Source organism: Dipodomys ordii, unplaced genomic scaffold (assembly GCF_000151885.1).
Source record: "Dipodomys ordii isolate 6190 unplaced genomic scaffold, Dord_2.0 Scaffold44, whole genome shotgun sequence".
NCBI lineage: Eukaryota > Metazoa > Chordata > Mammalia > Rodentia > Heteromyidae > Dipodomys > Dipodomys ordii.
The window spans coordinates 2596137-2623101 of record NW_012267260.1 but is presented as its reverse complement, the minus strand read 5'-3'; the positions used below and the strand labels follow the sequence as shown (position 1 = coordinate 2623101).

Here is a 26965-nt window from a genome sequence, read left to right as displayed (position 1 = left end):
CCCCTCTCCGTGGCACCTTCGGATTCGAGGTGAGTCCGTGGTCTCCCCTCTCCGTGGCACCTTCGGATTCGAGGTGAGTCCGTGGTCTCCCCTCTTTGTGGCACCTTCGGATTCGAGGTGAGTCCGTGGTCTCCCCTCTCCGTGGCACCTTCGGATTCGCGGTGAGTCTGTGGTCTCCCCTCTCTGTGGCACCTGGTTTGTGGTCCTCTCTCACGGCTACACCTTTCTGTCATCCATGGCGATCTTCATACTGTATATCCACTTGGTTTTCTAAAGCCATTTGAAAACTTACACCCTCAGAGAAAAACTTACTTTCTGAACACTTCTCTATTTTCAGGGTTTCCTCAGGGCTCATGTGTCTTTTGATATAATACTAGTTAATCAACACATGGAGACTTCTATATAACTATTCTCAGGCCTTTTTTTTTTTATGAATGTGTCTTGCTCCTGAAGCCCTTTCTTCTACTTGTTTTCCAAAATGCATAATAGGGTCTTCTGTAAAGCATGCACACTAACTAAATATTGGTTCCAGTGTGTACAAGTTAAAGTGTCCTATTTGTTCTTGTCAGTGGAGTAAATATTTAACTTGCCTGACATGACTGATCATTTGCTTAGACAGTGCCATTTCCTGCTTTGGGGGGAACTTTGGTCTGTTGCTGACTTGTTGGTCCTCTGAGTCTTTTCAGATAGAGGGTGTGGGCCTCCAGAAGTTGGAATACGCATTGTTCTTACATGTTTTATTACCTGTATGGTTGTATAGGATAGGAAACTCCAAACCAAACTCCTACAGAGTCAACACTGAGAACATCACTTAGAGTCACCACAATGTGTGGTGATTTCTCCTGTGAACCATCAGCCAGTCCAGATCGGTGCATCTGACAATGTCTGGAGACAGTGATCCCACTGGCTGCCCACAGGCTGGTTGTCAAAGGCAGACGTCATTGATGATTTGATTGGCTGGCTACAAATCAGGGTTCTCATACCTGGAATGCAGTTTATTTGTTTGGATGGTTCCCAGAACTCCTAGAAACATTTACTTTTGCTTAGTAGATTAGACAGGACTGCAGTTATAATAGCATGTTTTTCTCAAGATTCAATAGATTCTGAAAAATAAGATTGAATCTGTAAGCAGTTATTGAACTTTGTTTTTTAAAAGCTGAGAATATACCATTTCATGCACTGTACAGTATATACTGCATGGGGAAAATATTCTTTACAATACTGTTTGTAGAAACAAAATGCTAGAAATAGAAATGCTAGAAATAGTTTATCGGTGGGGCTATCAATCCGTGTAGACTGTGTGACAGCAAATGGCTACCTCTGTGCTGCCTGCATGTAGTACAGGATGCATTGTCACATAAAAAACACGGGAGGAGGCTAGACAGAAGAACACAGAGGGCCTGAGCTAGTTCCCTCCAATCCATCCACCCTCCTTCATGTCTTAATGGTTTCCTAAAAGATCACCACAGTGGGAGTTGGTGGGGTTTGGATTAAATGTCCCTGAATACTCTATATTGAAGGCCTGGAACCACAGCCATGTTCAGAGGTGACTGAGTCATGAGGGTTCTAACTTCACCAGCAATCGCTGACAAATTCTTAATTGAGAGGACCATTAGGAGGTGGGCCTAGTTGGAGGAGGTAGCTAGGCAGGTCATGGGGGCTTGCCCCTGAAGGGTGTGGGTAACCCCCAGTCTCTTCCTGCTGGTTTAAAGGGTGTGTCTTACCCCCAGCCTTTCCCCCTGGCTTTCTCAGCTTCCAGCCTGTTTCCTGCTGGCTTCACCAAGCGAAGCACATGCTCCAGCCATGCCAAGTAACCATGGGGCGGACATCTCTGAAACCAGGATTTAAGTAAATCCTTTCTTTCTTAAATTATTTAATCTCAGTTGAAAAAGTAACTAAGACATGGATTAAGCTTCCATCCCGGGATTTCAGAGGGCATACTTTGAAACTATAGCAGCCAGCACATATTGTCAAGTGCTAAAAAGTCACGTTGAAAAGACTTAGAATCAGTTTTGAATACACAGTCATATTTCGCTAGGAAAGCCAGAATGGTAGATTGAGACGTGGTGTCTGAATCTATAAGTTTATAAAAAAGAAAGAGCTCTCAATCACTTATAGAAGATTCTGGGAAATCAACTCATCATTTTGAGAACTGGCAATTACAAGGAAAGAGGCAAGCATTTATCCTTTTCTTATCCTTTCCTGTGCTAATTACACCACATAAGAACCAAGTCATTAATTAAGGGAAGTTTCTGTATTATAGAAGTATTCCTGCTGGTAAATGAAGAAGGAATGAGAATTGGATTCTAACAGCACTTACATTTCAGCCAAAGACTGCATGTGGATAATGACAGGACTTCCAGGAGCAGTCATCTCTTCTGGTGTGCCTAAACTGGCTGTTTCATTAGGCTAGTGACAGTATTCCAGTCTTCAGTCTAGTGAAATAGATGTCTAACATTTTACCTCCCAGGGGCTAACACTGTTTCAAGATTTGCCACAATAGTTCTTACTTTCATAGTTGTTGAGTGGAAAAAACTAATTTCATTTGATGATAAGCAGTCACTTTGATTCTAAGAAGATTCATTAGAAGATCATACGAAGTACACTGGAGTATTTTTGTAATATCCTTAAGGTCGATAGAGCTTAAACTATAAAGAGTAAAACAGTAAACTTTATTTATAAAAAGTCATCTTTTTTTTCCTTACTTGGTTCCAAGGTGGTACTATAAACAGCATACTATATAGTTAGCAGTTCTTTTTTGGCAGTTCTGTTTTCATAGACATTTATTTCCCACTTTTTTATTTTTAGCTATATTAACTTACATTATCAAGTTATATGCAACCATCTAAGAGAGATTTTTTTCTTTACGGAAAATGTAGGATGACTGACTAGGTGAATAAAAAAATTCAACCAATGAAAGAATGAGAAAATCATATACATGTATGTCGCTATCCTTGCATTAATAATAATAGGTTTTATTTTCTAAGACATTTGTGAATATAAAATGTCCAGGTATATTTTCAGTCAAACACACCCAAAAGTCGCTGTCTAGTCGCTGGCCGTTCAGCCTCTATGGCTATGGCTTAATAAGTTTGCTGTGTTTTGGAATCTGAAGTTATTTAATTAAATGAAATTAATTTCATTTAATGGTGAATTTATGGGGTTTGCCCAGAAAACCTAAGATATTTTTCATAAACTCTTAAGTAGTATGATTTCCTTAACAAATTAAGGAAAGTTTTTATTTCTTCCAAAGACTCCTTCCTTTCCTTCCCTTCCTTCCTCCCTTCTTTTCTCCCTCCCTCCCTCCCTCCCTCTCTCTCTTCCTTCCTTGCCTCCCTCCTCTTCCTTCCTTTCTTCCTTCCTTTGTAGTGGGGTTTGAACTCAGTGTCTCATGCTTGCCTGACTTACTAGCTGATGCTCTATGACTTGAGCTACATCTTCAGTCCTCTCAGAGACTCTGGAGTTGATTAAACATTTGTAATAACTTTAAACTCTTTCACTCACTATACTAACAATTAGCAAAGATGGTAGTTAATTTTGATGTTTTCGTGGTTTCGTGTTGTTCACCGATTTTTTGTGATAACATTTGCTCCGTTGTTTTTAGTGTTGGTCATTGTTGAGAACTGTGGTGCTGGGCCTGCTGCTTGTCTTCCTTCAGCGTTTATGCTGACCGGCTCCTCAGCCCCCTCAGGGCTGAGAGGGGTGTGCACGGAGACATTCTTCTGTGCAGAGGGACGGCGGGGAGGGGGTGAGAGTCGCATCTGGACAAAAGTCTCTCGTCTTCCACTTGTCTCATAAACAGGTCCCAGATCCCATACTCCTGTGGACTCACGTTTCCACGCCTCCCGGATGGGGTGGGCAAAGCCAGAGTCCCAGTGGTATGTGGTGCTGTTCATGTGCCTGCCCCTTAGCCTGAGGCTTTGCATTTTTAAAAATCTCATTTAATCCTCCCAGCGCTTCCTACAAAGGAGGAAGTCTTTGTCCATACTTGCGAAAACTGTGACCAGACGATGCTGAGCTGCCTGACTGGACAGTCTGTCTATCCCAAAGCCTGCTGCTGCATGTGCGAATGAGCGCCACTCCTGGTCACAAGGCAGAAAGCAGAGCCTAGACCACTGTGTGTGGCCACAGGCCGTGGACAAAAAGCAATGACCAGTATCTGGGGAGTGGAGGTTATCAAAGTAAGGTAGGACACTAAAGGAATATGAGGAGATAAAATATCTCAGACTTCACATGTCTCTCTCAAGACCAAACAAATTGGAGCTTAAAACATTTTTTATGGTACTAGGGTTTGAAAGTAGGGCTCCTCTGTCTCCTGAGTGTACCTCCAACCCTTGTTAGCACTGGTTCTGTTTGAGTTAGGGTCTTGCCTTCTGCCAGCGTATGTCCTTTAGGCTTTCCTGTGTACTGTGATGACAGATGTTGGCAGATGCAGAGATATGTGCAATGACAAGACAGGCTGTGCTACCCTGCCTAGCTTCTTTTAGTGCACATGGCATCTTGTGGACTTCCTCCCAGGCCAGCTTGGTTCTACCAGCCTCCCACCCAGCTCAGGCTGACAGGCACACACCAGCACACTCAGATACTGGTTGGGGGAGTAGATCTTGCTTGGATCGGTCTAGATCCTTGATCTTCCTGTTCTCAAACTCCCAATTAACCAGGATTATGGTCAGGAGCCACTGGCACCTGGCTTTGTGAGAATTAAGCAGCCAGATCAGTGTTTGTTTTTTTGTACTCAAGGCCTTGTATGCAGCTGCTCTGCTACTTGAGCCAGGCCCCAGACCTCAGCTCAATCTCCAGGGAAAATAAATGAGCCTAGTAGCCAGGTAGTGGAACTGAGTCTTTAAGAAAATCTAGGCTCTTTTCTTTTCATGTGCTCTGTAGAGCCAAGTGTGCTGGCTTATGTGTGGGATATGTCTGCTCCATTTTTTGCCTCGGTTTTCCTCTCCATATTGTTTTACATCTTTTCTCCTATCTCTATCCAGGTACTAATCGAAGAAGCTAAACAAAATGCCTCCTTTTCTCTAGAGTTAAATATTTTGGCTATGAGTGATGGCACTGTTAGGTAGGAGAGTACAGATGTGGTTATAGTATAACCAGGCCTCACATGAGCCATGCCAGACACAGACAGATCCTCCCACTCTCCCAGCCCTCCTTCTGTGCTTGAAAACTGCATGGTCAAAGGCAGGTTTGGGGTCTTCCATAGCCTTTTCTGATATCCACTCAGCACAGTGCAGACACAATCATTTGTTTGCAAACATGAAAAACAAACTGAAACTAGTTAGTGAATGAGTTCTTGCCCTACTCCGCATTTCAGGGAACGGACCCCGGTCTGGAAATTTCCTTCTCACATTGTCTCCCCTAAAACTGCCCTCTGCGATCTCCTGTTTCAGAAACATTTGCTCATACAGTCACTCGAGTTTATTGTTTTCAAAGGTATTCCTTTTAGCTGAGGTATTGCCTGTTTTTTCAAGGGATGCCATGAGAACACTTGCAATAAAAGTCTTGTTCATTCACACTCATTTGAAAAAAATGAAGTGAGTCTATGCTATATAATTTTTTCATGCAAGTTCAGGAGTGAGGTTGTTATGTGAAGACTGGATAATCATGTTGATTCCAAGAAGATTGAGAGCCAGTATTGTTTTGTAGTCAAAGAATTTGTTCTCCCACAGGGCGTGTGGCTTCAAGCCAGCACACCTCATAATTCATTCTCCTTTATTCCCTCTACTATTTTCTTCTTCCTTGTTACAACACCTAAGTTTTTCAAGGGAATGTAGAAGGAAATTTTTCTAACTTCTTTTGTTGGTATGGCGCAGAGGCAAGCTCTGTGCCACTGAGCTATACCTCCAAGCCTTTCCTTACCCTTTTAACTTTCAGATACTTATTTCTGAGGTACACAGTAAACTGCAAGGATTTGGTTTTTTTATTTGATGTGTTTGGAAGGTGCTAAAGTCTCTTCTTCATGCTTGTACTAAATTTTGTCCAGAGGCTAGAGTCAAGAGCATCAGGTCAAGATAGTACATCAGCACAGAAAGGCACCAAAGGGCATTGCATCTAAATAGATATCGGATGAGACGCTGAGATCGGGGGACTGGAAAGCACATTTGAGAGGAGTAAACACACAATAAAACAGCATTGTGGGTGGAGAGTAGAGAGAACTTGCAGTGGTCTTGGTTCTCTGATGAGCAGGTTGGTCACCTGTGTTGCCGTAACCCTGGCCCAGCTCCCCACCCAGGCCACTGCCTCCCTTTCCAGAAGATGGGCCTTGATGGGTGCGGCTCACTCTGAGAGCCCTTGGTCACGTGACACGGGGAGTTGCTATGATGGCCAGTGCTGCTGGCACCGAGAGCCGCCAAGATTCCTTTGGTGGGCTTAGAGAAACAACGTGTAGGGACACACACACACGGAACCCATTTTCTTCTTTCCTAGAGGATGATGGGACCGTTTATAACAAACACTTGGTTGAAGGTTTCACACGTCTTGTTACCCCGGAGCTCACTTCCAGAGACCTTCAGTTTTAGGCAACGGTTGGACCAACATTCCTGGGTCATTTTTGCATGACCCTGGAGAATGGGCTAGGGTGGAGGAGGTCATTACTTTTGCTCTACCCTGGAAGAGTCCATCAAGTTGAATTAGTATGCCAACTTTTGTGTCTAATTGAGGTATGGCAACTAGAGGCTTTAAACCATCAATTTTATAGGCTTTAAACTATAGGCTTTAAACAAACAGCAATCGATTAATTGATTGCTGTGCACAGGAATTATATGACCCTAATTCTTAAGGAAGTCAAAGTTTAATCATAAAAGTATATATAATTTTACGATATTTTTCTAAGGAAATCTCTCTCTCTTTTTTGCCAGTCCTGGGGCTTGAACTCAAGGCCTGGGCACTGCTCCTGAGTTTCTTTTGCTCAAGGCTAGCATTCTACCACTTGAGCCACAGCACCACTTCTGTCTTCTTCTGCTTAGGTAGAACTAAGGAATGGACCCCAGGGCCTCATGCATGCTAGGCAAGCACTCTACCACTAAACCACATTACCAGCCCAGGGAATCAGAGTTTAATCATGAGGATAGACACATTTACAATATTTTGGAGGAAAAGGCAATCATAAATCATAAAGAATCTTCTGGGCTTTGGGTTAAACAAAATGGCCCTGGGAGGTCTGGGAAGGGATGGGCCCAGTTCCAGGTCCAGCTGTTCCAACAGGTGCCTGGTACAAAAGACACAGATATCTCATACCTGGAGCCATGCTCCTTGTCTGAAATTTCACAGAAACTGTCCAGCTTTTGTTCTAGTCCCTCACAACCACAAGGTATCACCCATCCTGTATTGCTCCTTCTGGAACAGACACTTGATGGGTAACATTAAGAAGATAATTCATGTTTGTCCTGTGTGATCTTTGAGCTAGACTTGTTTCCAATCTGGCTGTGTACAGAGAACTGGCACCGTAACGTGCTGATTTCTGTTACACCCCTTGTTGCAGCCCTGCTCCCCAGGGATGGCTGTGTAGGTGAGGGGCATGCAGTGGCAGGGGTTGATGATCAGGAGTAAGCAGTAAACACCCTGGACATCATGACAGGGGCAGTGGAGCAGCGTGTCGCGGGAGCAGTCGGTATGCTGGATGAATACGCTTTCAGCAGCTGTTTGTACTTGTATTTAGGGAGAATACTCCTTACTGCATGCTAGGTTATACAAAGAATTTTTATCAGGCTTTGGTTGCTATGACAAATATCTGAGACTAATCAACTCTTAAAGGGGAGTTTTAGTGGATGGCATTCCAGAGGCCTTAGCTCTGTGGTTGGCAGATTCCACCGCTGTGGTCTGAGAGGAGGTTACAGACATTGACGGAGCGGGTGCTGGAGTAAAGCTGATTGCTTGTAACAGGGAAGAGGGGAAGGAGACAAGATTTATCTTTCCAGGGCATGGTCTCAGTGATCACTTCCTCACACAAGCCTGCCTCCTACTTTCTTCCATTAATGCCATTGTACTATAAATTCACCAGGCAATTACTTAGTTGATTAGATCAGAGCTCTGACAATTCAGCCAGGTCCCAAGAGCCCGCCAGCTTAAGACTAAACCCAATATATGAGCTTGTATTCCAACCATAGCATTCTACCCCTTGATCCCAAAGGTTTGTCTTTTATCTCATAATGCAAAATTTCTTTCAGTCATGTTCAAGAATCTCCATACACTACTGGCATTGCTCAAAAGTTCAAGTTCAAAGTCTCTACTGATGTTCAAGGCTTAACTATGAGACTATATAAAAATTTAAAATACTTACAATGACACAGTAAACATTTAGAATGGGAGGACAGAAAGGAAAGATTGTAACTATTTCAGGATTATGTATATCTCAACAAAACTTTCAGTGCCATAAATGTGAGAACAATAATTAAGACAGCTATTATTGCCTTCCTGTTCTATTCTACTTTATAGCACATTTGTGAAGCTTTTCTTTGCCAGTTGAAACTGGAATCTAGGGCTACTCAAAAGAGATACTATACACGAATAATGTTTTAGCAACCTGAAGATTAATTTTGCTCTTAAGATACCCAATGTCAGAACTTCTGTGAACACACGTAGCATTGAAGGAGCTACAATCATTGACTCAGATCTTGATACAAGAAAGGCTGACATTTATTTGGAGCATATGTCAGACAGTCTTCTCAGGGCTTATTTATTCTCATGGGGTAGGAAGGATCGACAGACCTTTGGATTCTGGTGTTCTAAGATGAGTTAAACGCAGAAAGCGTTATGAAAAGATAGACTCAGCAAAAAAAGAGACTAGTTAACATATTATGTAGATGTCCCAGTGGCTTAGTGGTAGAGATTGGACATTCATGCCCTTAGGGGAAAGGATGAGGTCAGAGCAGATGGTGATAGATCCAGCCTGGCACTTTTCTACAGACCTAGGAAGCGAAGGTGGTCTGATGGGAAGGCAGGCAGCCATTTCTACTGCGGCATTCATCCAGGTGGGCCCTGCCTGGGCTGAGACAATGGTCCACCACCGTGAGAGAGCCGGGAAGGAAGAGCACGCAGGAGCCTGGAGAGACTGGACCATGCGACAAGGTGGCAGGGGTTTTTTTCTTCCAGAGTGCATGTGTCTAGGGCTCAGACTCAAGTATGCCTTACCATGGTTTGATGACCCAGGAAAAGGAGAAAAAACATATTAAAAGAATGGAAACAGTGAATGAAGTGCATCTCAACAGCAAAACATGATCATAAGCAAGGATAATACGTGTGCTTTTTTAAGCCTTAGAAAGCTCTACTGTACAGCCAAACACTGGTTACTCATGCCTGTAATCCTAGAGACTCAGGGGGCTTAGATCTGGGGGGTCATAGTGAAAAGCTAACTTGAGCAGAAAAGTCCACTGGAATCCATCCTCAATTAGCAAAAGGCCAGGCTGGAGGCATGGCTCAAATAGTTGATCACTAGCCTAGTGAGCTTGAGGCCTTGGGTTCAAGCCCCAGAGCTTCCCAAAACAAATAAAACCCCAGAAAGATCTAGTAGGGATTCAGTTCCTTCTTTTCTCCCAGTGTAGGAAGCTAATTCTGAACAGTCCTAATTTTTAGTATTCTCATTCTTATGATTACTAGAAACCAACTTGTTTTTTACCTGTAAGTCCTAATGCCAAGTTTTTACCACTAAGCTCACAGGTTTGTCAAAGAAATAGCAAGGCCAAGCGATTCATTGACAGTTTCTCCCTGCAACCCTTATGTACACCTTATACCTTTATATAGGCTTTTATGGCATTCTTTAGTTTTCAGTTTCTTATGAAGCCATCTAAATAAAGGTCTAGCAAACTTTTTCTGTTAAGGCCAGAAAATAAATATTTTAAACCTCATGGGAAGCACTCAACTCTGCTGGGAGCATCATAGACAATAAAATATATAGGCATGGCTGTCTTCAGATAAAACCTTATTCACTAAATAGGTAGCAATTACATTTGGTATGTGGGTCATAGTTGCTAAGCCTTATCTAAGTAAACACTCAAACAGAACATTTGTGCATTTTTGTACCAGTGCTAGACTTTTCCTGAGGTCTGTCCCTGAGCTTTTCATTCAAGGCTACTGTTTTACCATTTGAGCCACACAGCTCCACTGCTGGATTCTGATTACTTGGAGAGTCTTACAGGTTTTCCTGTCTGCCAAACAATCCTCAGACCTCAGCCTTCTGAGTAGCGAGGATTACCGGCGTGAGCCACCAGTGCCAAGCTCAGAAAATGCTTTTCAATCTCTCCATGGCAAAGATTTTTCTTTTTATTTGTCCTTTTCTAAAGGATTGTGGAAAGGGAGTCATCTGCCCACCTGGAGATGCAAGCCTTCCCCCTTGCAGCTTCTGTTTGTAGTTTTGGAAGCTCATAGCTCTAAGTCAGACTTCCTGATCTGAGATACACGGAGCCTCGAATAGCCTTATTTCAGACTTTCTTGAAGAAGACGTCCCCATTTTCTGTTCTTCTGGTGAAATTCTTTGTATAGAACAGGCCCCTGGTGGTAGTTCAGTAACCTCTGGATGGCTCCTGTTCTTTCTTCCTTCTACTTCATTGGCAACACTGGCAAATGAGGGATCCTTCATAATTTTACTTTTTTTTTTAATGGTTTGCACATGAAGAGTTAACAGATTTAAGAACAAGACAAATAACATTTATTCTAAAACCTAGGCAATCTTCAAAATGAAAGTTGAGTGAAAAGCTACTGAAAGAGAATTATCTCAGCCAAAATCAAGTCCAAAGGTAAAGCATATTTGCCTTCCTTATCTAAGCACTGAAGATGCTCCATCAATGGGCAGGACTTGATAAATGCCACATTCTCTTTTGCAATAACAAATGTACACCTATTACTGCTTAAGTTAGCATGTTGAAGTCTCAACTCATGACATTTCCGAATCTCACCTTATTTGGAAAGAGGATCTTTGTAGGTCTAATTGGGTTAGGTTGAGGTCATTAGGTTGTGTCCAAATCTAACATGATTGTGTGTGTGTGTGTGTGTGTGTGTATTTAACGGCAGTACTAATCTTTAAATTTAGAGCCTTGCCCTGACAGGTGTTTTTCTGCCACTCAGGTCACTCTTCCAGTGCCTTTTGCTTTAACTCTTTTTGAGATAGGGCCTCACTATATGCTTGAGGGGCCCTGGACCACAATCTTCCTGCTGTGTCCCCCGAGTTCCTAGGATGACAAGTGGGTGCCACTGTAGCCTACCACTGTGCCAGTCTCGTGGTGAAGGATGACAAGCATGAGCCACCACAACTAGCCGTTGGTCAACATGGACTTCTGTGAACTTTCTCTACCTAGGCTGGCCTCAAACCACTGTCCCCTGATCTCAGTCTCTCAAGTATCTTGGGATTCTATGACTAATTTTCTTGTAAGAAGGAAATTTGGATACAGATATATCTCTACTGTGTAGAGATGGAGACACACACAGAAAAGATGAGCTTGAGAAAATGGAGGCAGAGGAATGCCAGGGCTGGCTGGCAGAGTTGCACAGAACAGATTCTCCCTTAGAGTCCTCCAAAAGGAACCAAACCTGCTGGAAACTTGAGGTTGAACTGCTAGCCTCCAGATCTGTAAAAGAATACACCCCTACTGTTTGAAGCCACCCCACTGTAGATAATTTCTTATGACAGCTCCAGAAAATAATACACTACCATGGGCCAAAGTAAAATAAGAACTCAAATTCCGTGGAGTAGCATGAACCTTTTGCACACCACTGTTTGTCTGCCTTAGCAAAAGAATAAATTGAACAATCCTGACAATCATGCCAGGCTGCTCTGTAGTTTCACTCCAGTTTACCTTTCATTCAGATAATGGGGACTCTTCAAAGCCAACTAGCTAGTGGTTATTCTAATACCTTTCCTTTTTTTGTTATGTGAATTCAGCGCCACTGCCAAGAGCAGTTTGGCAAACTGTCAACAACTGATAATATGACTGAAAAACCTGATATGTCAGCTATTGTCCCACTGTATTAGTTTCTTTGAGTCCTATGAGCTCATGAAAATATAACAAAGCACTGTACTGTCTCAACACTTCTGACTATATGGCTAGTGTTCTTATAATTCCTGGGACTTAGTCAGTGCCTGTCAGTGAGGAGTTCTCTGATGTCTTTGTTCTCTCCTAAAGCCTTGCCTCCTAACCTGGTCTGTGTTTGGTGACACAGGCATAAAGATCGCCATGTACCTGGGGCAGCGGAAGCGCCAGTCAGTTCTGCTAGAAGCTGTGCTTCAGTGCAGCGCTGTTTGGATGGGCCCACGGTGGCAGCAAAGGTGGGAAACGTCGCAGGAAGAAGTACTGTACTAGTTAACATTGTGTGATGCGTTCCAAACCCTCTCCAGCAGGTTTTCCAGAGGTGTAACTCCACCTATCCACAGCCCCCCCCATATTCATAACAAAAAATGTAAACTTTGCCATGACTGTTCCTGAAGTTCCTTCAGAGACAGAACCAACCAACACTTCAACCGCACCGTCCAGCAGGGGGGACTGTCAATCAAATCACTGTCTGTCAGTTGACTAGCTGTCTCTCTTGGGATCTGAGGACTGTTGTTCTGGCAGCCATGGCTACTGCTGTTGTAAGTGGCCCGCCGGTGCCCAGGAGGCCGCTCAGCCATGGAGTGGCCCACCACCGCTCCGGAGACCACTGCCGCTCTGGGTTGAAGGGGAGCGTTTAGCTCAGGTCATGGAGATCCTACTGTCCTGGCTGCTGCGGAGATCTCTATGTCTGTTACAGAACCCAGCAGCTACATGACTGCTTTAGGAGATGATTACAGCCAGACAGCTCCAGCTGTCCTCCAGGGTCTCTGTGGGAAGCTCTGCTCCAGCTGTGATAGCTTCAGACGACCCTGCCCCACAGCCCAAACTGCAGAAGTCCCCGCCACAGCCAGAAAGGAGCACTGTCCCCCCCATGATGTCCAGAATGGGTGGCCCAGCATGCCTGGGCAGACGGGGACCGAGGAGAGAGATTATGTTCCACGGACGGGAGATGGTCCTGAGCCGGTGGGTCAAAGGGGAGACTTGCTGTTGTGTGTTGGTGCAGCAGAGCCCTAATGAAGCCTGTCTTGGGAGGTTTTATTGCCTCCTTGTGACCCTGCACACAGAGGGAGCTGAGCTGGTGGCATAAAGAACAGATTACATCAGGGCCTGTGAGCTGCAGGTACACCTAGCAGTTGAAGCCCTGAGAGCTACCAGGCTCTGTGAGGACCAAAGACCACAGAAGAGCGGCTTCCCGAGGGCCTCTGTGAACCCTAGAGGTGGCTGCCAAGGGGTCACCACAATGGTCAGGCGCTGAGCTGCCAGCACCGCCAGCATAGCTCTGACACATGGAGCTGAAGGCATCTGCTCCTCAGAACTCAGAGCTGCTCACACGACGGAAATCGCATTTCCCCATGCATGCTCTGTCCAAATAGAGCCAACGACCCCTCAGCTTATTAGTGGTATCAGGAGTAGCAAAGTCCTATATCAGCTCTACACATGGGTCCATGCCAAAGTCTCTAAGACTAAGACAGTCTCTACTGTCAGCCCTTGTAGAAATCACAACACAAGATTCAGAGATACAGTGGTGGGACAGGTACAAGGCAAAAGCCCCATTTCAAAAGAGGAACAGAGGACCAGCAAGGAGGGACGGGCCCCAAGCAAAGCTGGACTGAACAGGGAAAGCGTCAGTCCTCGAGCTTCCTGACTGGCTTCCGGGGCCCTCTGCGGTGGAAGGGCAGGGGCCACCCCGGGCTTTCCTCACTGCAGCCCCCATCACTGTTGTCTTGGGCAAGTCTGCATGCTGCCTGCAGCGCCCATGTGCACACGAGTTGCGCATTTCCAGGTTCTCCACTGCCACTCCCCCTTCATTCCCACCGTTCAACTCAACATCGCCCCGTAGGGGCCTATTTGAAAGGACCCCAGATCCGCAGCGCACACCCTGGCCTTTCTTTTTGCAAAAAGGCAAAGACAGTTTGGCAAACTGTCAGCCACTGATCTGACTGAAAAACCTGACATGTCAGCTATTGTTCTACTTTATTAGCTTCTTTGGGTACTATGAGCTCCGGCAATATAATGAAACCCTGCACTGTATAAACTGAGTATGCGGCTGGTGTTGAGCACTGTGGAAGCCGCCCAGAGCTGTTGTGTTCTGCATGCCTCTCGGGTGAAGCTGAAGTCCACTGCTGCCGTGAGCAGTACCGGGGCCTGCTTGAACCACGGCTACCCGTGTCTCAGACAGCTGGCCAGACACAGGCAGACAGATCTGACATCATGATCCTGGTTGCACATGTTCCAAAACCATTCTGCCCTAGAAAGTCTTAGAAACAAGTTGCATTTCTGCACCTTGGAAGCTGCAGCGGGCAGGGGTGGTGCTGATTCCCAGCGCCCTCCAGCTCTGCTCCTCTTTGTCTGATGACTGCTGCTTCTCGGTTCTAATTTCTGTACCTTCCTTGCCCACCGTTTTCCTGGCCAGCCCGATAATTTTCCAGATCTTCTCAGTCTGCTTCTTTTTGCTTCTCTTACTATAAATTTCTGGCTAAATGTAGCCAATAATATCCATGTCACAGACCAAATGCTTTGTTCTCCTGAAATCTCCTGTGTTAGGTAAACTTGTCTGAATTCGTTGCCAGGTACAATGATGTCATCTACTCCAGTTTTCAGCAGCACCTTCAGTTCCACCTGAAACCCTGTCAGCATGGCCTAGCCATCTACTGGAATTTTTTCCTCTGAGCCCTCTCACCAGAGTGCCTATTAAGATCTACTCACAGGCTGAGATTTCTTTAAACCACTCCTCCATACTGGTTCAAATTCTTCCCATAAAGCAGTTCCAAACACTTCCACATCTTTGGGAATGTAGAAAATAGGCCAACTAGGGACTAGTTTTCTGTATATGCCCGCTTCATGCCACAACAACAGATAGCCCAACAGAATTAACTTACGAAAAAATGAATTATTTGGCTTATGGTTTTGCAGGAGAGCTGGCATTCCATCCCTGGGGTCTCTGGTCAGGGTAGGGTGTTCCGCAGGATCATGGAGTAGAGCAAACTGCTTCTCTCAAAAGCCAGGAAGCAGAATGAAATGACCATCCCCCTTTTTGTGGTTTTCTTTCAGGGTTTTGATGTGTAGGCCAGGCTGGCGTCACGCTCACTGTGTAGACCGGTGGGTCCTCCTGCTTCAGCTTCCTGGATACTGGGGTCTGAAAGGAGCACCACTGTGCCTGGCCCAAGTTCACCCGGGAGACCCACTCCTAAGCACCTCTCCCCAGACCACCTCCTAAAGGTTCCGTGGTCTCCCAGCAGCAGCTGCCTGGGATCCAGACCTCCACACTAAACCTTTGGGATTCATGCAGTTCATTCATCCAAACCGTAGCACCCGCTGCTAAGCTTTAAAAACTCTGTCATGGCAAGTAATGTTAGTGGCACTTCCACAACCTCTCGCTTACAGATAGCGGAGCAGAGACCAGGAAGTGGCTTAGATTCCCATTCAAGTAGTGTTTTAGGGGAGGGGCCTGGGTTCTTCCCTGCAAGCCTAAATGAGTGAGGGATGAGTGGCCTTTGATCTGAGATTAGGGCCAGAGGAATTTCTGCGGTAGAGAGAGCAAGGAATTTTACCTAGAACAACTGGAGCAGAGACCTTTGGAGGGAAGCTAGAGCCTGGGGTATGAGGGTGTAAGCGCGCGCACACACACACACACACACACACACACACACACACACACACACACACACACACACACACACACACACACCTGCTCTGAGACTCAAACTCTGGGTCTCATATTCTGGCTCGGCTGGGACTCTGCCACTGGAGCCACCCTCCAGTCCTGTCTTTTCACTGGTTAATTGAAGACAAGTTTCTCAGAGGCCTTCCCAGGCTGGCTCTGAACCACAGTTCTCAGATCCCAGCCTTATGAGTAACTGGAGTCATACTAGGGACCCCATCATGCCCAGCTGTTCTTTTAAAATTTAAAGGCATGACTTCTGGCTGAATTGAGTACTGGAAAGGATGAATCTTCCTGTTGACCGGTTCAGTTGAATCTGCCCTGGGTGTCTGTTAGAAGAGTTGCTAGAAGGCTCCTCTCATAGCGGTGCTCTGTGTACTGTGTTTGTGCAGAATGGTCTGATGGCAAGGGATGGATGGATTTCAAGTCTCACTGGGCCTTTTCCTTTGGATTCTTGTTTCCTCATTCTTCCATATGTCTTGAGTAATAAAGCATGCCCCAGCCTATCCTTCAAAGACAGAGAAGAAAGCTTAAGAAGAAATGCGCTACGCAATTCTAAGAAATCAAGTATTTTTAGTGCTGTGGCTGATGTGTGGTGGTGGTGGATGCTGGCCACACACAGCCCAGTGTTGCATGTCGTCATCCAGACAAAAGCTTTCAGCACCTTCGTGTTTTTCAAAATGTTTCCAAACCATTTGATGAAGGATAATTAACTGTCGTTTTGTATTTAGTGGTATCGAGCACTGCAAAGCAGGCGCACACCCTTGAGCCGTGTCCCAGTCTTTGTTCGATGTCGTTTTTTCAGATAACATTTTTTATTACATATTTTTAAATCATCTTTAAGTAGTTGCACAAAAGAGTTACCTAGCAGTTATTCTTTAAAATATGGAGGAAAAGAATGTGGAGGAAAGAAATGGTCTGAGGCCCATTATTAGATCTGGGTGTAATAATTCAGTCCTCCGAATCCCAGTTTAGACTGCTTTCTAAAGACCACAGAAGAGACCACCAGCTAGAGACTTCACAGTCCTCTCAGTCCCCAGGGCACAGTAACCCAAGATTCACACACTTTGAATGCAAAATTCAGCTTAAAATTCCCTCGTTTATTTTGGCCCTAGCAGTCCTGTGTGGCTGCACACACCTCTGTGATTATCAACTCTACATCATACAGCAATCATTTCTTCACCTGTCTGCCCCCAGCCTCTCCTGCCGCATCTCTGCCTACACCTAGGACTGTGAGCAAGGTCTGTTCATCTTTGGTCTCCAACCCCTGGTAGATTGTTAGACACAAATTCAAAAAGTGTCCGTCTGTCTGTCATCTGTCATTCACCCGTCCTCTCTAATCCTAGACATTCTGGTCCTAGGAGGTTTGCATCCTTTCTTAAAATCCATTATGATTTATCTCTTTTAAGTTGAGCTCTGATATTTAAAAAATATTATTCTTGCTATTATTAAGATGTGACAAAATTATAATTTCTAACATTGTTTTCCAAATATATATGCTCGAGTAAAAGATATTCAGATTTCCATCTATAATTTTTATTTTTACAGCATACTTATATAGTAAAGAATAACCTAAACAAATGAACGATGCTCTTAAAGCATTTCAAAGAAACAAATCATTAAAGTATAAACTCCCTATGCATTCAAGCTTAATATATGCAGTTAGACTTAACTAATAAAAATACAATAAAAGTTTACTTGAAGGATTTTCAAAATTTCATTGAAGCAAATGTTAGTTTGCTTTTGTTGGTTTCTAATAACTATCCCAGGATATAGAAATGGTCTTGAACTTTTAAAATGTTTTCACCTGGTTATGAAGAGTTTTAGTGATGGTTGAAGTAGTGAAGACTCTTGAATTTAATCACAGTGCAATATATATTTTAAATTATCAAATAGTTGTACAAAGGAGTTATATCGGTTTATAACTAGAATGCGTTTTGATTGATGTCTCCCCATTCCTAAGTCCCCTTCTCGCCCCGCCTCTCACAGGCCTGTGTCCAGGGCTGCTTTTGAGTAGCAGGGACACCATGCTTTTACTACAGCTGGCGAGAAAGACAGACATACCATGAGGCCACACAGATGTATAGTCCCCTGCTCCGTAGGCCAGAAGTCTACTTCATCTCAACTCATTTCTCTGCTCTCGGTTTCACAGGGATAGAATCAGAGGGTGGACAGAGGTCTCATGAGGAAGCTGCTCGGAGGTTGTTAATTTCCTATGCTTGCAACCGCAGGGCTGAGGCTCATGTTTCTTGATGGTTCTTATCTAGGGGCCTCTGTCGACTCCTCATGGCCTCTTCACAGCCTCGTGTGGGTACCCACGTCTCGGAGCCACTCAAACACATACAATCCACAAATGCTGCAAACATCTTGGATTTCCTTTTCTGCAACTTGGCCTCAGGGTGAGAAAGTTCTCTTTTAAGGGCTCAGGTAATTAGATTGGGCCCTTTGGGATAATGCAAGATAATCTCGGCTGCTCAAGATCCCCAACCTCAATTATGTCAATTCCCCTGCAGCCCTGTAGAATAAACTGGCCCAGGGTCAGGGGCTGTGTGGGAGGCTTTGGGTGTCTGCTTCAGGGCGACTTGGAGAGAGCAGGACTTAACCTCGGTTTCAGCTAACTAGTCTGTTGTGATTCGCTGTTTTTGTTGTTGTTGTCGTTTTTCCTTTTGTCTTCTTGAGCTTCGGTTGGTGAAGAAATCTGGTAAGCATCTTTCTTGGCATTATTTCCTCATGAGAAACAATCCAGTTTTGTCAGGAGGAAGCTGCTTCTTGCAGTTATTTCCCCCAGTCTTTAGACACCTTTATGCAGGAGTTGGGCTTCCCTTTTCTGCCGGTGGTGTAGTCTGTGTTTCGGTGTTCCTGGGAGGTAAAGCACAGCTTCCATTGCATGAGTTCCTGTCTATGTTCTGGACAGTGTGCAGTCAGGATTTGAAGTCTTAGCTGAACCTCTCCTTCAAGCTATGAATTTTCGGACTATTCAACACATAATTTCATCTGTAAGCTTCTCAGTTAGTGTATTTTCTCCTTTAAGCCAAGGGGAACATGTGTGTTCCCCATCTCTGTGCATTTTCTTTACATTGACATCTGACTGATAGTCTGAGTGGTCTCCATGTTCTGATCCACTTTTCCTGTCTTGCTCCAAGGTGACACCATTTATATAATTTCCTAAATCAAGCAGCAAATTGGTCAATTTCAGCACATAGTCAGAGATGTTAACTGATTCATTTTTCACTTTTCATTTGAGGATTCAGCCGTTTCCCCCCTATTCTTAGGTTCCCATATGCTTTTGTTTTATCCCAGAGTTTCTACGGAAAGTCATTTCAGTTTTCCTAAAGTATACCATTTTTACTCAAACTGCCCATTATTTCCACCTGAAATTGTTCACCATTCTTCTGAGATACATTTAAGGTCTGTTTGGTGTCAAGCCATTTACGATCACATTGATTGTGACTTAATTTCAGTGTCTGTTCTTGATGTCAAGCCATTATCATCCTATGAAATAAAAATTGGTGAGTCTTGTTTTTCTACATTGAGAAGTTCCGTTGTATTCTCCAGTAAAATGTTGAGCTTGCTCTGATTTGTTTTTTCAGGGTTGAGTCTTGAACCCCAGGCTTTGCATGTGCTAGGCTATACTATAAGAGCTGCATTCCCAGCGCTAGTTCAGATATTTGTCAGGGGGTTCTAAACACAGTGTTTGTAGCTTTGGCAGACAGGACTCTGCTGACGTGCCTTGTGACTTCTATGTCTATGCTAATCACCACCGCTTTGTGTGTTTCCATGGGCATCTACCCAGGCACAGCACTTTGGTTAGCTCTTTTTCTTTCTCTAAACACATTGGTTCTTTACTTACAAAAGCAGTCCCACTAGTGGATATCAGAATCTCTATTGGAAATGCAGTGAGGTTCAGGTGTTATCTCTAGCACCGAGATGATACCAGCAAGGCATTGGACATGTCTCTTAGGACTTCTGAAGGTAGTTTTTGAGGCAGTGAGCAGGCCCTTCTCTCTGGTGCCATTGGTGCTGCAGCTCTGCCTGCAGTACCAGTAATGTGTGCACCACACTGACTGTACCGGACCCTGTGGCATGTTCTTAAACAAGTGTTCACTAACTTCTCTATTCCCCTGTAAGACTGGAAAGGTATTATTTGTACAATGGTTAGGGAAAAGGCCAGAGGCAGCTTGTGAACTCTGATCACTCTAGGCCTTCCTGAACCTCTATCAGACCTAGCAGTGGCCCCGAGCACACGGCATGCCAGGGCACTGTGTGGCACATGCCCATCCAAGGACTTGCGTGCCGATGTCCTCAGGGGAGGGGGATATTCACCAGGGAGCTAAAAACTCCCTTCTCTACCCAGACTCCACCTGCCGGTGACTGTAACAGTTCTCTTGATCCCAAAGACACCCTCTGTCTTTGTATTTTATCATTCAGGGCAGGTGACCCAACTACTGAACTTCCTCAGAGGCACCGACCTATTGAGAGGGATTTTGTTTTTTTGGTTGTGGGGCTTGAACTCTGGGCCTGGGTGCTGTCCCTCAGCTCTTCAGCTCAAGGTGAGCGCTCTGCCACTTGAACTACAGCGCCACTTCCGGCTTTTTCTGCTTATGGTGGTGCTCAGGAACCAAACCCAGGGCCTCATGCATGCTAGGCAAGCATTCCACCATGGAGCCACCTTCCCAGCCCCGAGATGAATTTTAATTATAAGAATCTAGGCCTTTGTACAACTACTTAACGAAGGGGAAAAAAAAGAATCTAGGACAAACCATTGGAATTAGCAATACTTATTGTTTTTGGAGCCAGTTTTTCTCTGTATTAGGGGACCCTCCACCACCTGCAAGTCTTTCCCCTGTGTCCCAACCATTGTTAGCACATGACCTCTGGAGTTGCCCTGAGATGCCTCTCCGGGTCACAGCGCCATCTTCCAAACAGCACCTTTGTGGGCAGCCTCTGAAGCTGGAACTGGTCCTTTGGCTGTGGAAGTTGCCAAATTTTAGTGCGTGTGTGTGTGTGTGTGTGTGTGTGTGTGTGTGTGTTTGGTTGGTCATGGGACTTGAACTCAGGTCCTGGGTGCTGTCCCTGAGTTTCTGTGCTCAAGGCTAGCACTCTACCACTTTGGGCTCCGGGCAGCCCCCTGCTGCCGTCCCCCTGCTGTCTCCTGTGTGTGAGACAGCCCGGGTGCCTGTGAGTAGCACCACCTTCACAGCGTCCCCAGGTCCCCAGGGCACACTACTCACAGGGAGTATTTAGAGCAGTGACTAGGGACGGTTGACTGCTTTCGTTCTCCTGCAAGTCAGGTGCTGATGGTACTAGAATGGCTGTGAATTCCAGAACATAAACATGTGGCAACACGATTCCTCTATGTTACATCCATACATAGCCGGACCACGTTGTGTGTATATCCAAGCACATGTCAGAATGTATCAAGCAAGCACTGAAAAACCAACTAGGTGTTAAAATCAGTCCCAACATGTTTTTGAATATTTGGTAATTATAGATAGCATCTAATTAAACATTAATGGGGAAATAGCTCCAGAGATAGCAATCTCACGAGTTCTTTTTAAAGAAGTGCACCGTCAGGTTTGGGGTATATAACTCCCGTCACCTGTAATGTTTCTTAGTTACATTTCCAGGTTCCATCTAATTATCATGGCTCTTCACTGTGCGCTCACCTCTGGTGGGTCATGCAGCAGGAGAAGTGCTTTGCATGCAGTGTATCTCAGTGAACGCACAAGTAACACAAGAGTAGAACTCAGTGAGTTGTGAGGGTTTATTATTTTACTCACTCTTTTATTTCACAAAACAAACGGACTTCCTGATACAGACATTGTCAATGTGAAATACAGCGGTGAATCAAACAGACCTGGTCTTTGCTCCTCCGGAAGCTATTCTAACAGGAAGGGCAGAACATAAGTAAACCACCAAGAAAATATCAGTGGAGACAATCTATGAGGTGGTGATGTGAGCCCTGCCTGGAAGCAGGGACTCGGGGCCCTGGGCGGGAGCTGTGGAGAATGATACCCATGGCCAGGGCACAGTGCTGACGCCTCAGAGAGAAGGGCAGAAGTGCACAGCACTTGAACCTTCCCCGCATCTCCTGATGCCTCCTGCTGACTGAATAGAGAATAGGCCCAAATCTCCAGGAGCAGACCCTGAGCAGAGAATGCGTGATGATTGGCATGGGGCATGGAGAGGAAAGGCGAATCACACAGTTAGAAAACTTATAGCACCTCTGATCCCCTGCGGGTGAGCACAGGCCTGGATTTACCTTTCCCCTCAGGACCAAGAGAACACAGTGAGCCTCAGTGCTCGTTAATTTAATTGCTCTTTGTAGGGTTGGCAATGCTTATCTGAAAGACGGTGCTTTGGGCCTCAGCAGTTCCCCCTGAGGGTGTTCCAGCCATGAGTATGGTTCACGGTCATGTTCGCTGAGCATTTACTAAACAACAAAGGTATTTCCTTTGCCATCCACATGCAGAGCTGTGATAGAATAAAACAGTTCATTTTCCCTCAGGAGCCCTCTTCTTTAACATTGACTGAGTCAATCAATATATATATCCTCTTTTAGACTCTACCTGTGTATTCTCTTCTCCCTAAACCACCCAGTACTAGAACTTCCTTACACAGCTGGAGTGAGAGGAACTGAGTCACAAATGTGTCACTTCTAGTCAGCCTTGTTCTAGAAAGAAGAATCTAGAGCATTCTGAAAGTAGAGGGACAGGGATGTCCAGGCTGGGAAGGCTGGAGGGCGATGACTGATACTAGATGATCTCCTCGAGAGTTTATGGAACCCAGATTTGTGGAAATACTGATTCATTTAATGCATGCTGTGGATCTGTAGGCCCACTGAGTTAAGAATTTGGTAGGCTTGTTCTTCAGAAGGAAAATACAAGGTGTCACAGGAACGCTAGTTGTCCATCTTATGATATAGGAGAGAAAGGAGACCTTTGTTGTGTGAATAGAGCAGAAGAGTGTATTTGTCACTTTGACTGGAACACTCTTTATTCCTTTCACAAGTATGAGGGAAGAAGAGCAGCCTTATGTGTCATAGAGACCATGCTCTGTGAAAACGTTTCTTCTTCCTCCTGGCTTATAGGAAGGCTTTCTCCAGCTCCCTTACATCCAGGTACAGCTGTATAGCTAGTTCTGGCCAAAAAGATGGGAGTGGAACTGATATACCTGACTCACAAAAATAGATCCTGTGTAGTTTTCCTCTCTAAGAGCAGAGATGTCTCCAAGATGGAAGGAGACAGAATCCCATAATGCGTAGCCTATACTGAAAACCAAGTGTGAGTGCAGAGTGAAGACCACCAAATGCCGAGGCTTGAGTCCTTCAGATCAGGCCGAGTCAGATCATGGGGCATGCAGCGTGACCAGTACCTGCTTCTTTCCTAATTTTCCTCTTCTGGGCTAAAGAATAGCAATGATAAAAAGCCTTCATTTTTTTTTTGAAGATTTTAGTCACTTCTTTCACTGTGACTGAATATCAAGAGCTAGAATTGGAATGATGCTTAGGCTATATTTACAAGGGCGTTTCTTTGGGGAGAAAGTTAATCAAAGATGCAGGTGCGATCTTCAGGTTAAGAACTACAGGCTACTACGTCCACCGAAGGGACAGGGGACAGTCCCTCTCTTCCTCCTTTTCCCTCGGGAGCATACTTGGCTTGAAGCCGGGTGGCGGGTGGGTGATCGATGGTCTGGCGCAGCTGCGCCGCACACAACTGTGCCTGTATCTAGGAAATACGGGCTGTGGGGCTGTCTCTAAGGATTCAGGCTGGACATGCTTTCTCCTTCACAGCGCTGCTCTTTCCTCCCTGTACTGCTCGGAGAGGAAAGCGTAGAGGTGGGTTTGAACACCTCCAGCCTCCAGACTTTCAACTAAGCTTGACATAGGGATCTGATAAATCATGGAGTAACTCAGATAGGTTATATCATTAAATGATCCTGGGTGCGGCGGATGGGACAGATGGCCCTATGTGTGAATGAGAGTTAGAGGGGGAGGGGGGAAGGGGAAGACCTAAAGAGAAAGAAGGAAGGACTGGAGGTGAGGGAGAGCAGCACACGGACTGGGGAGTCAGGTGGAAGATGAGTGAAAACTCAGAGATGCTGCCACTGGCTGGTATTCTCAGGACCAGAGTTTGTTCTTCATCTAGTCTCTTTACATGGATACGGGCCCCAAGGAAGTCTAAGAAACGCTGACTATCCTAGCCATGACTAAATGTTGTTATTTAAGCACACAGACACATGGTTGGTGGTTGCATTTCATTTTTTCAGTTAAAAAGCTGAAATGGAAGAGAGACTGTGAGATTCTACCATGCAGTAAAATGCTTTTGTTTCCCCCAAAGTTATGCCACTGCCTGATGGTGCACCCGAGCTGTGCCAGCCGAGCTTTGTCAGGGCAGAAACGGGACTGGAAAATCCACTTAGTCTACAGATTCTGGATGGTCAAGACTTCGGTCTGAGTCAGGAAGCCAGTCATTATTACTGCTTTCGCCTTTTTCTTTGACGTCTTCTAGCAGTATAACACCCTTTCAAGCATTTGTTTTGTTGTATTTAGGTGAGTAAGGACAACAAAATAGGAAAAAGCAAAAGCAAGTACCCCAATACCTCCCCAATCATCACAGAGGGAATACTTCCAAACTGTCCACATTGGTCTTTGATCGAGCTCATCTGTACATGTTGACAGAACAACACTGCAGACATTTTGTTTGGCTGCTCCTTCTTCAGTCCCAGAATATTTTAAGTAAAGACATTTTCTGCCAACCCTTGCCAAATAAATAGATAATTAACAGTATCCAAGATAGCTCTTCTATTTCAAGTTCCCTAAGGGGGGTGGTTAAGTGGTCTTTCCCACTGAGGTGCTGTAGGGTAGATTAGTATTTTTAATCTTCAGTTCCAATAGTGATGCATGGAAGTGTGTTTGAGAAATCACGCCCTAGTTTTTATTGAGGCAAAAAGAAATAGTGAAAAAAAAAAGACCTTTTAGTGCCGCCTTGTGTCAAGGAATACATTCGTTGGTGAGTAGGAGACAGGCCAGCTCCTTAGAGATGACACAGATTCACTTGGTTGTAACTAAGGGAAAAGTAAATTGATGTTACTTTTGTTTCTTTTTGCTTACATATTTCCAAGTGACCTCTGCTCATCTACATGTTTGGGAAACACACTCACTGTAATTGCTAGAACCCTAGATCCATTCCTTACACACTTCCTTATTACCTCAGTTAACTTCTTTATGCATCAAGCCCTCTACCACTATCAGCACACAGCCCTGTGTCATCTGCATCCTCACTGATCTACCAGGAGTAAGAGTGAAACACCCAATACACTGAAAACAACCCTTGCGTTAAGGACCACAACTTGATCCTAAGATCCCAAGCAAAGATGGATAAGCTACAGGAAAGTGGCTTCCTGGAGACCTTATCAGGTCTCTAGCTTGAGTTCTTGAATTTTATTACCACAGCTGCCAGGTAACATGCTATTTCTCTGGGTGCATTTGCTTAATCATAGATAGGACTCAGGCGTCATAAAAATAACAAGGCATCAGAAAAATAAAAGGAAGTACACCATTAGCTCCTAAGACTTGTGAGTGTAAGTAGGCTTAAATCATAGTGGAGATGGAGTAAAATTTTCATTTGAGAAGTAAAGAATCTGTCTGAGTTACATGTGAAAGACGACAATATAACAAGTATATACAACTCAGGATGTTTCAGGATTCAAAACTGTCTCCAATCCTCATCTTCCACATGCCTTACCAATGTCAGAAACCCTAGCATTTCAAGTGTCTATTGGTCTTCATTAGTCTAACTGTTGAGGGAGCGAAGACCGTGGTGTGCCCTGGTCACTGTCAAGCCCGCATGTGTATTTTGTTTTCTGAGTTTTCAGATGGTAACCTCAAATGATTTGTCCAGCTCTAACAGATCTCTGGTTTTCTTCCTAGAAAGCCACTGTCAGGGTTTGTACAGCCTACCTCGTCACATTCTGATGCATGAAGAATCCTCGGGTTTCATGATCTCTCATCATTTTTCTATCAGAAAATATTTCAAGTGATTAGTTCTGTCATAATTCAAGGCCTAGATCCTTCCTCCCAGGCCAGGGCGGAGTTATCTGTTTGCCCACTGAGGGTATTTGAGCATTTTTTTTTCTCTCACAGTTAGGAAGGCACTTTCTGGTTGTGTGGGTGTGTGCTTATGGAACAGTGGAGATGCCAGGGTGCTCCCAACCTAGCATTTGTGGCTTTGTAAAGGGCAGCCCAAATGACGGATTGCAAATGCAAAGTGCATTGCACCACTGGGCTGCAAGAACCAGGGCTGTACAGGATCGTGCGGTGCCTGGGTGGTAGAGGGAGCGTCCGGTGATTTGACTTGCCCCACAGATGACTTTGTCACAGAGCGTTAGGTCCCAGCACGGGCAGGTGAGCATCGCATGCCTGCGGACTCGCTCTGTGCTTGAACAGCTTTTCTGTGAGGAAAGGAAGCAGTGCATGTACATAACGTCTCATTCTTAATCTGCAGTGTCCATACCTTGTAGTTGAGTTTTACTACTGAATGCCTAGAGGTGGAGGGCAGTATAGAAAATTGCTCCGCAGTGAAACACTTTTCACAGTTGGAATAACATGCTATCATCCTTTGGTGTCCTCAGGAGATAGGGACCAAGACATCCCTGCCACAGAGCTCAATACCCACAGATGTTTGAGTTCCTTGTGCAAGTGGCCTATGTATGTACGCATATGTGTGCATGCACATCCATCCATACACACACGTACACACGCATGTGCCACCACACGGTGGTGTTACGTTTACCCATGACTGCATCCATCCACCCTCTGAAGTTACTTCTAGGGTACAAACCATACCTTCCACAGTGTAGTGCAGGTAACCAGCAACTGTTTTGTATTGTCTAGGAAATGGCAAGAAGGGATTAGTCTGCACGTGTTCGGTGCAGACGAGTCTTCAGAGGCGTCCTCGTCCCGCGGTTGTCGGACTGCGGGTGCGGACGGACGGACGGACGCGCGGGGCGGGTGTGAGCGGCCTGTCTGGACGCGGCGGGGCGGATGAGCGAGGAGCAGGCCTCACCTCCCTCCGTCTCGGGCCGGGTGCTCGCAGGGCGCTGTGGACGGCCGTCCCGCCGGCTCGGCGAGGCGTGCGCCCGCCGGCTTCCAGGTGCTTCCCCTCCATCCCGTCCGAGGACGGGTGGGGGGTCGGTGCCGTTCCCGCCGGGGACCGTCGGCCATGTCCACAGGGCCCGGTTGGTCCGAGGGCGGCGTCTGGGTTTCGGGGCGTCGGGGCCG

At 45.3% G+C, this 26965-nt stretch overlaps 1 protein-coding gene across 1 annotated transcript in view; it reads right to left on the bottom strand.

Annotated features, from left to right (window-relative positions):
* Window positions 1-12125: 12125 nt before the first annotated feature.
* The window catches only part of Klhl31 (kelch-like family member 31), a 28762-nt gene continuing 13922 nt past the window's right edge, over window positions 12126-26965 (bottom strand). Inside the window, exons 3-4 of the mRNA XM_013019064.1 lie at window positions 12458-12638; window positions 12126-12173 (exon numbers count right to left, since the gene is read on the bottom strand). Of these exons, the coding sequence (XP_012874518.1) occupies window positions 12126-12173; window positions 12458-12638 (229 nt within the window). The remainder of the gene's footprint in view (window positions 12174-12457; window positions 12639-26965) is intronic.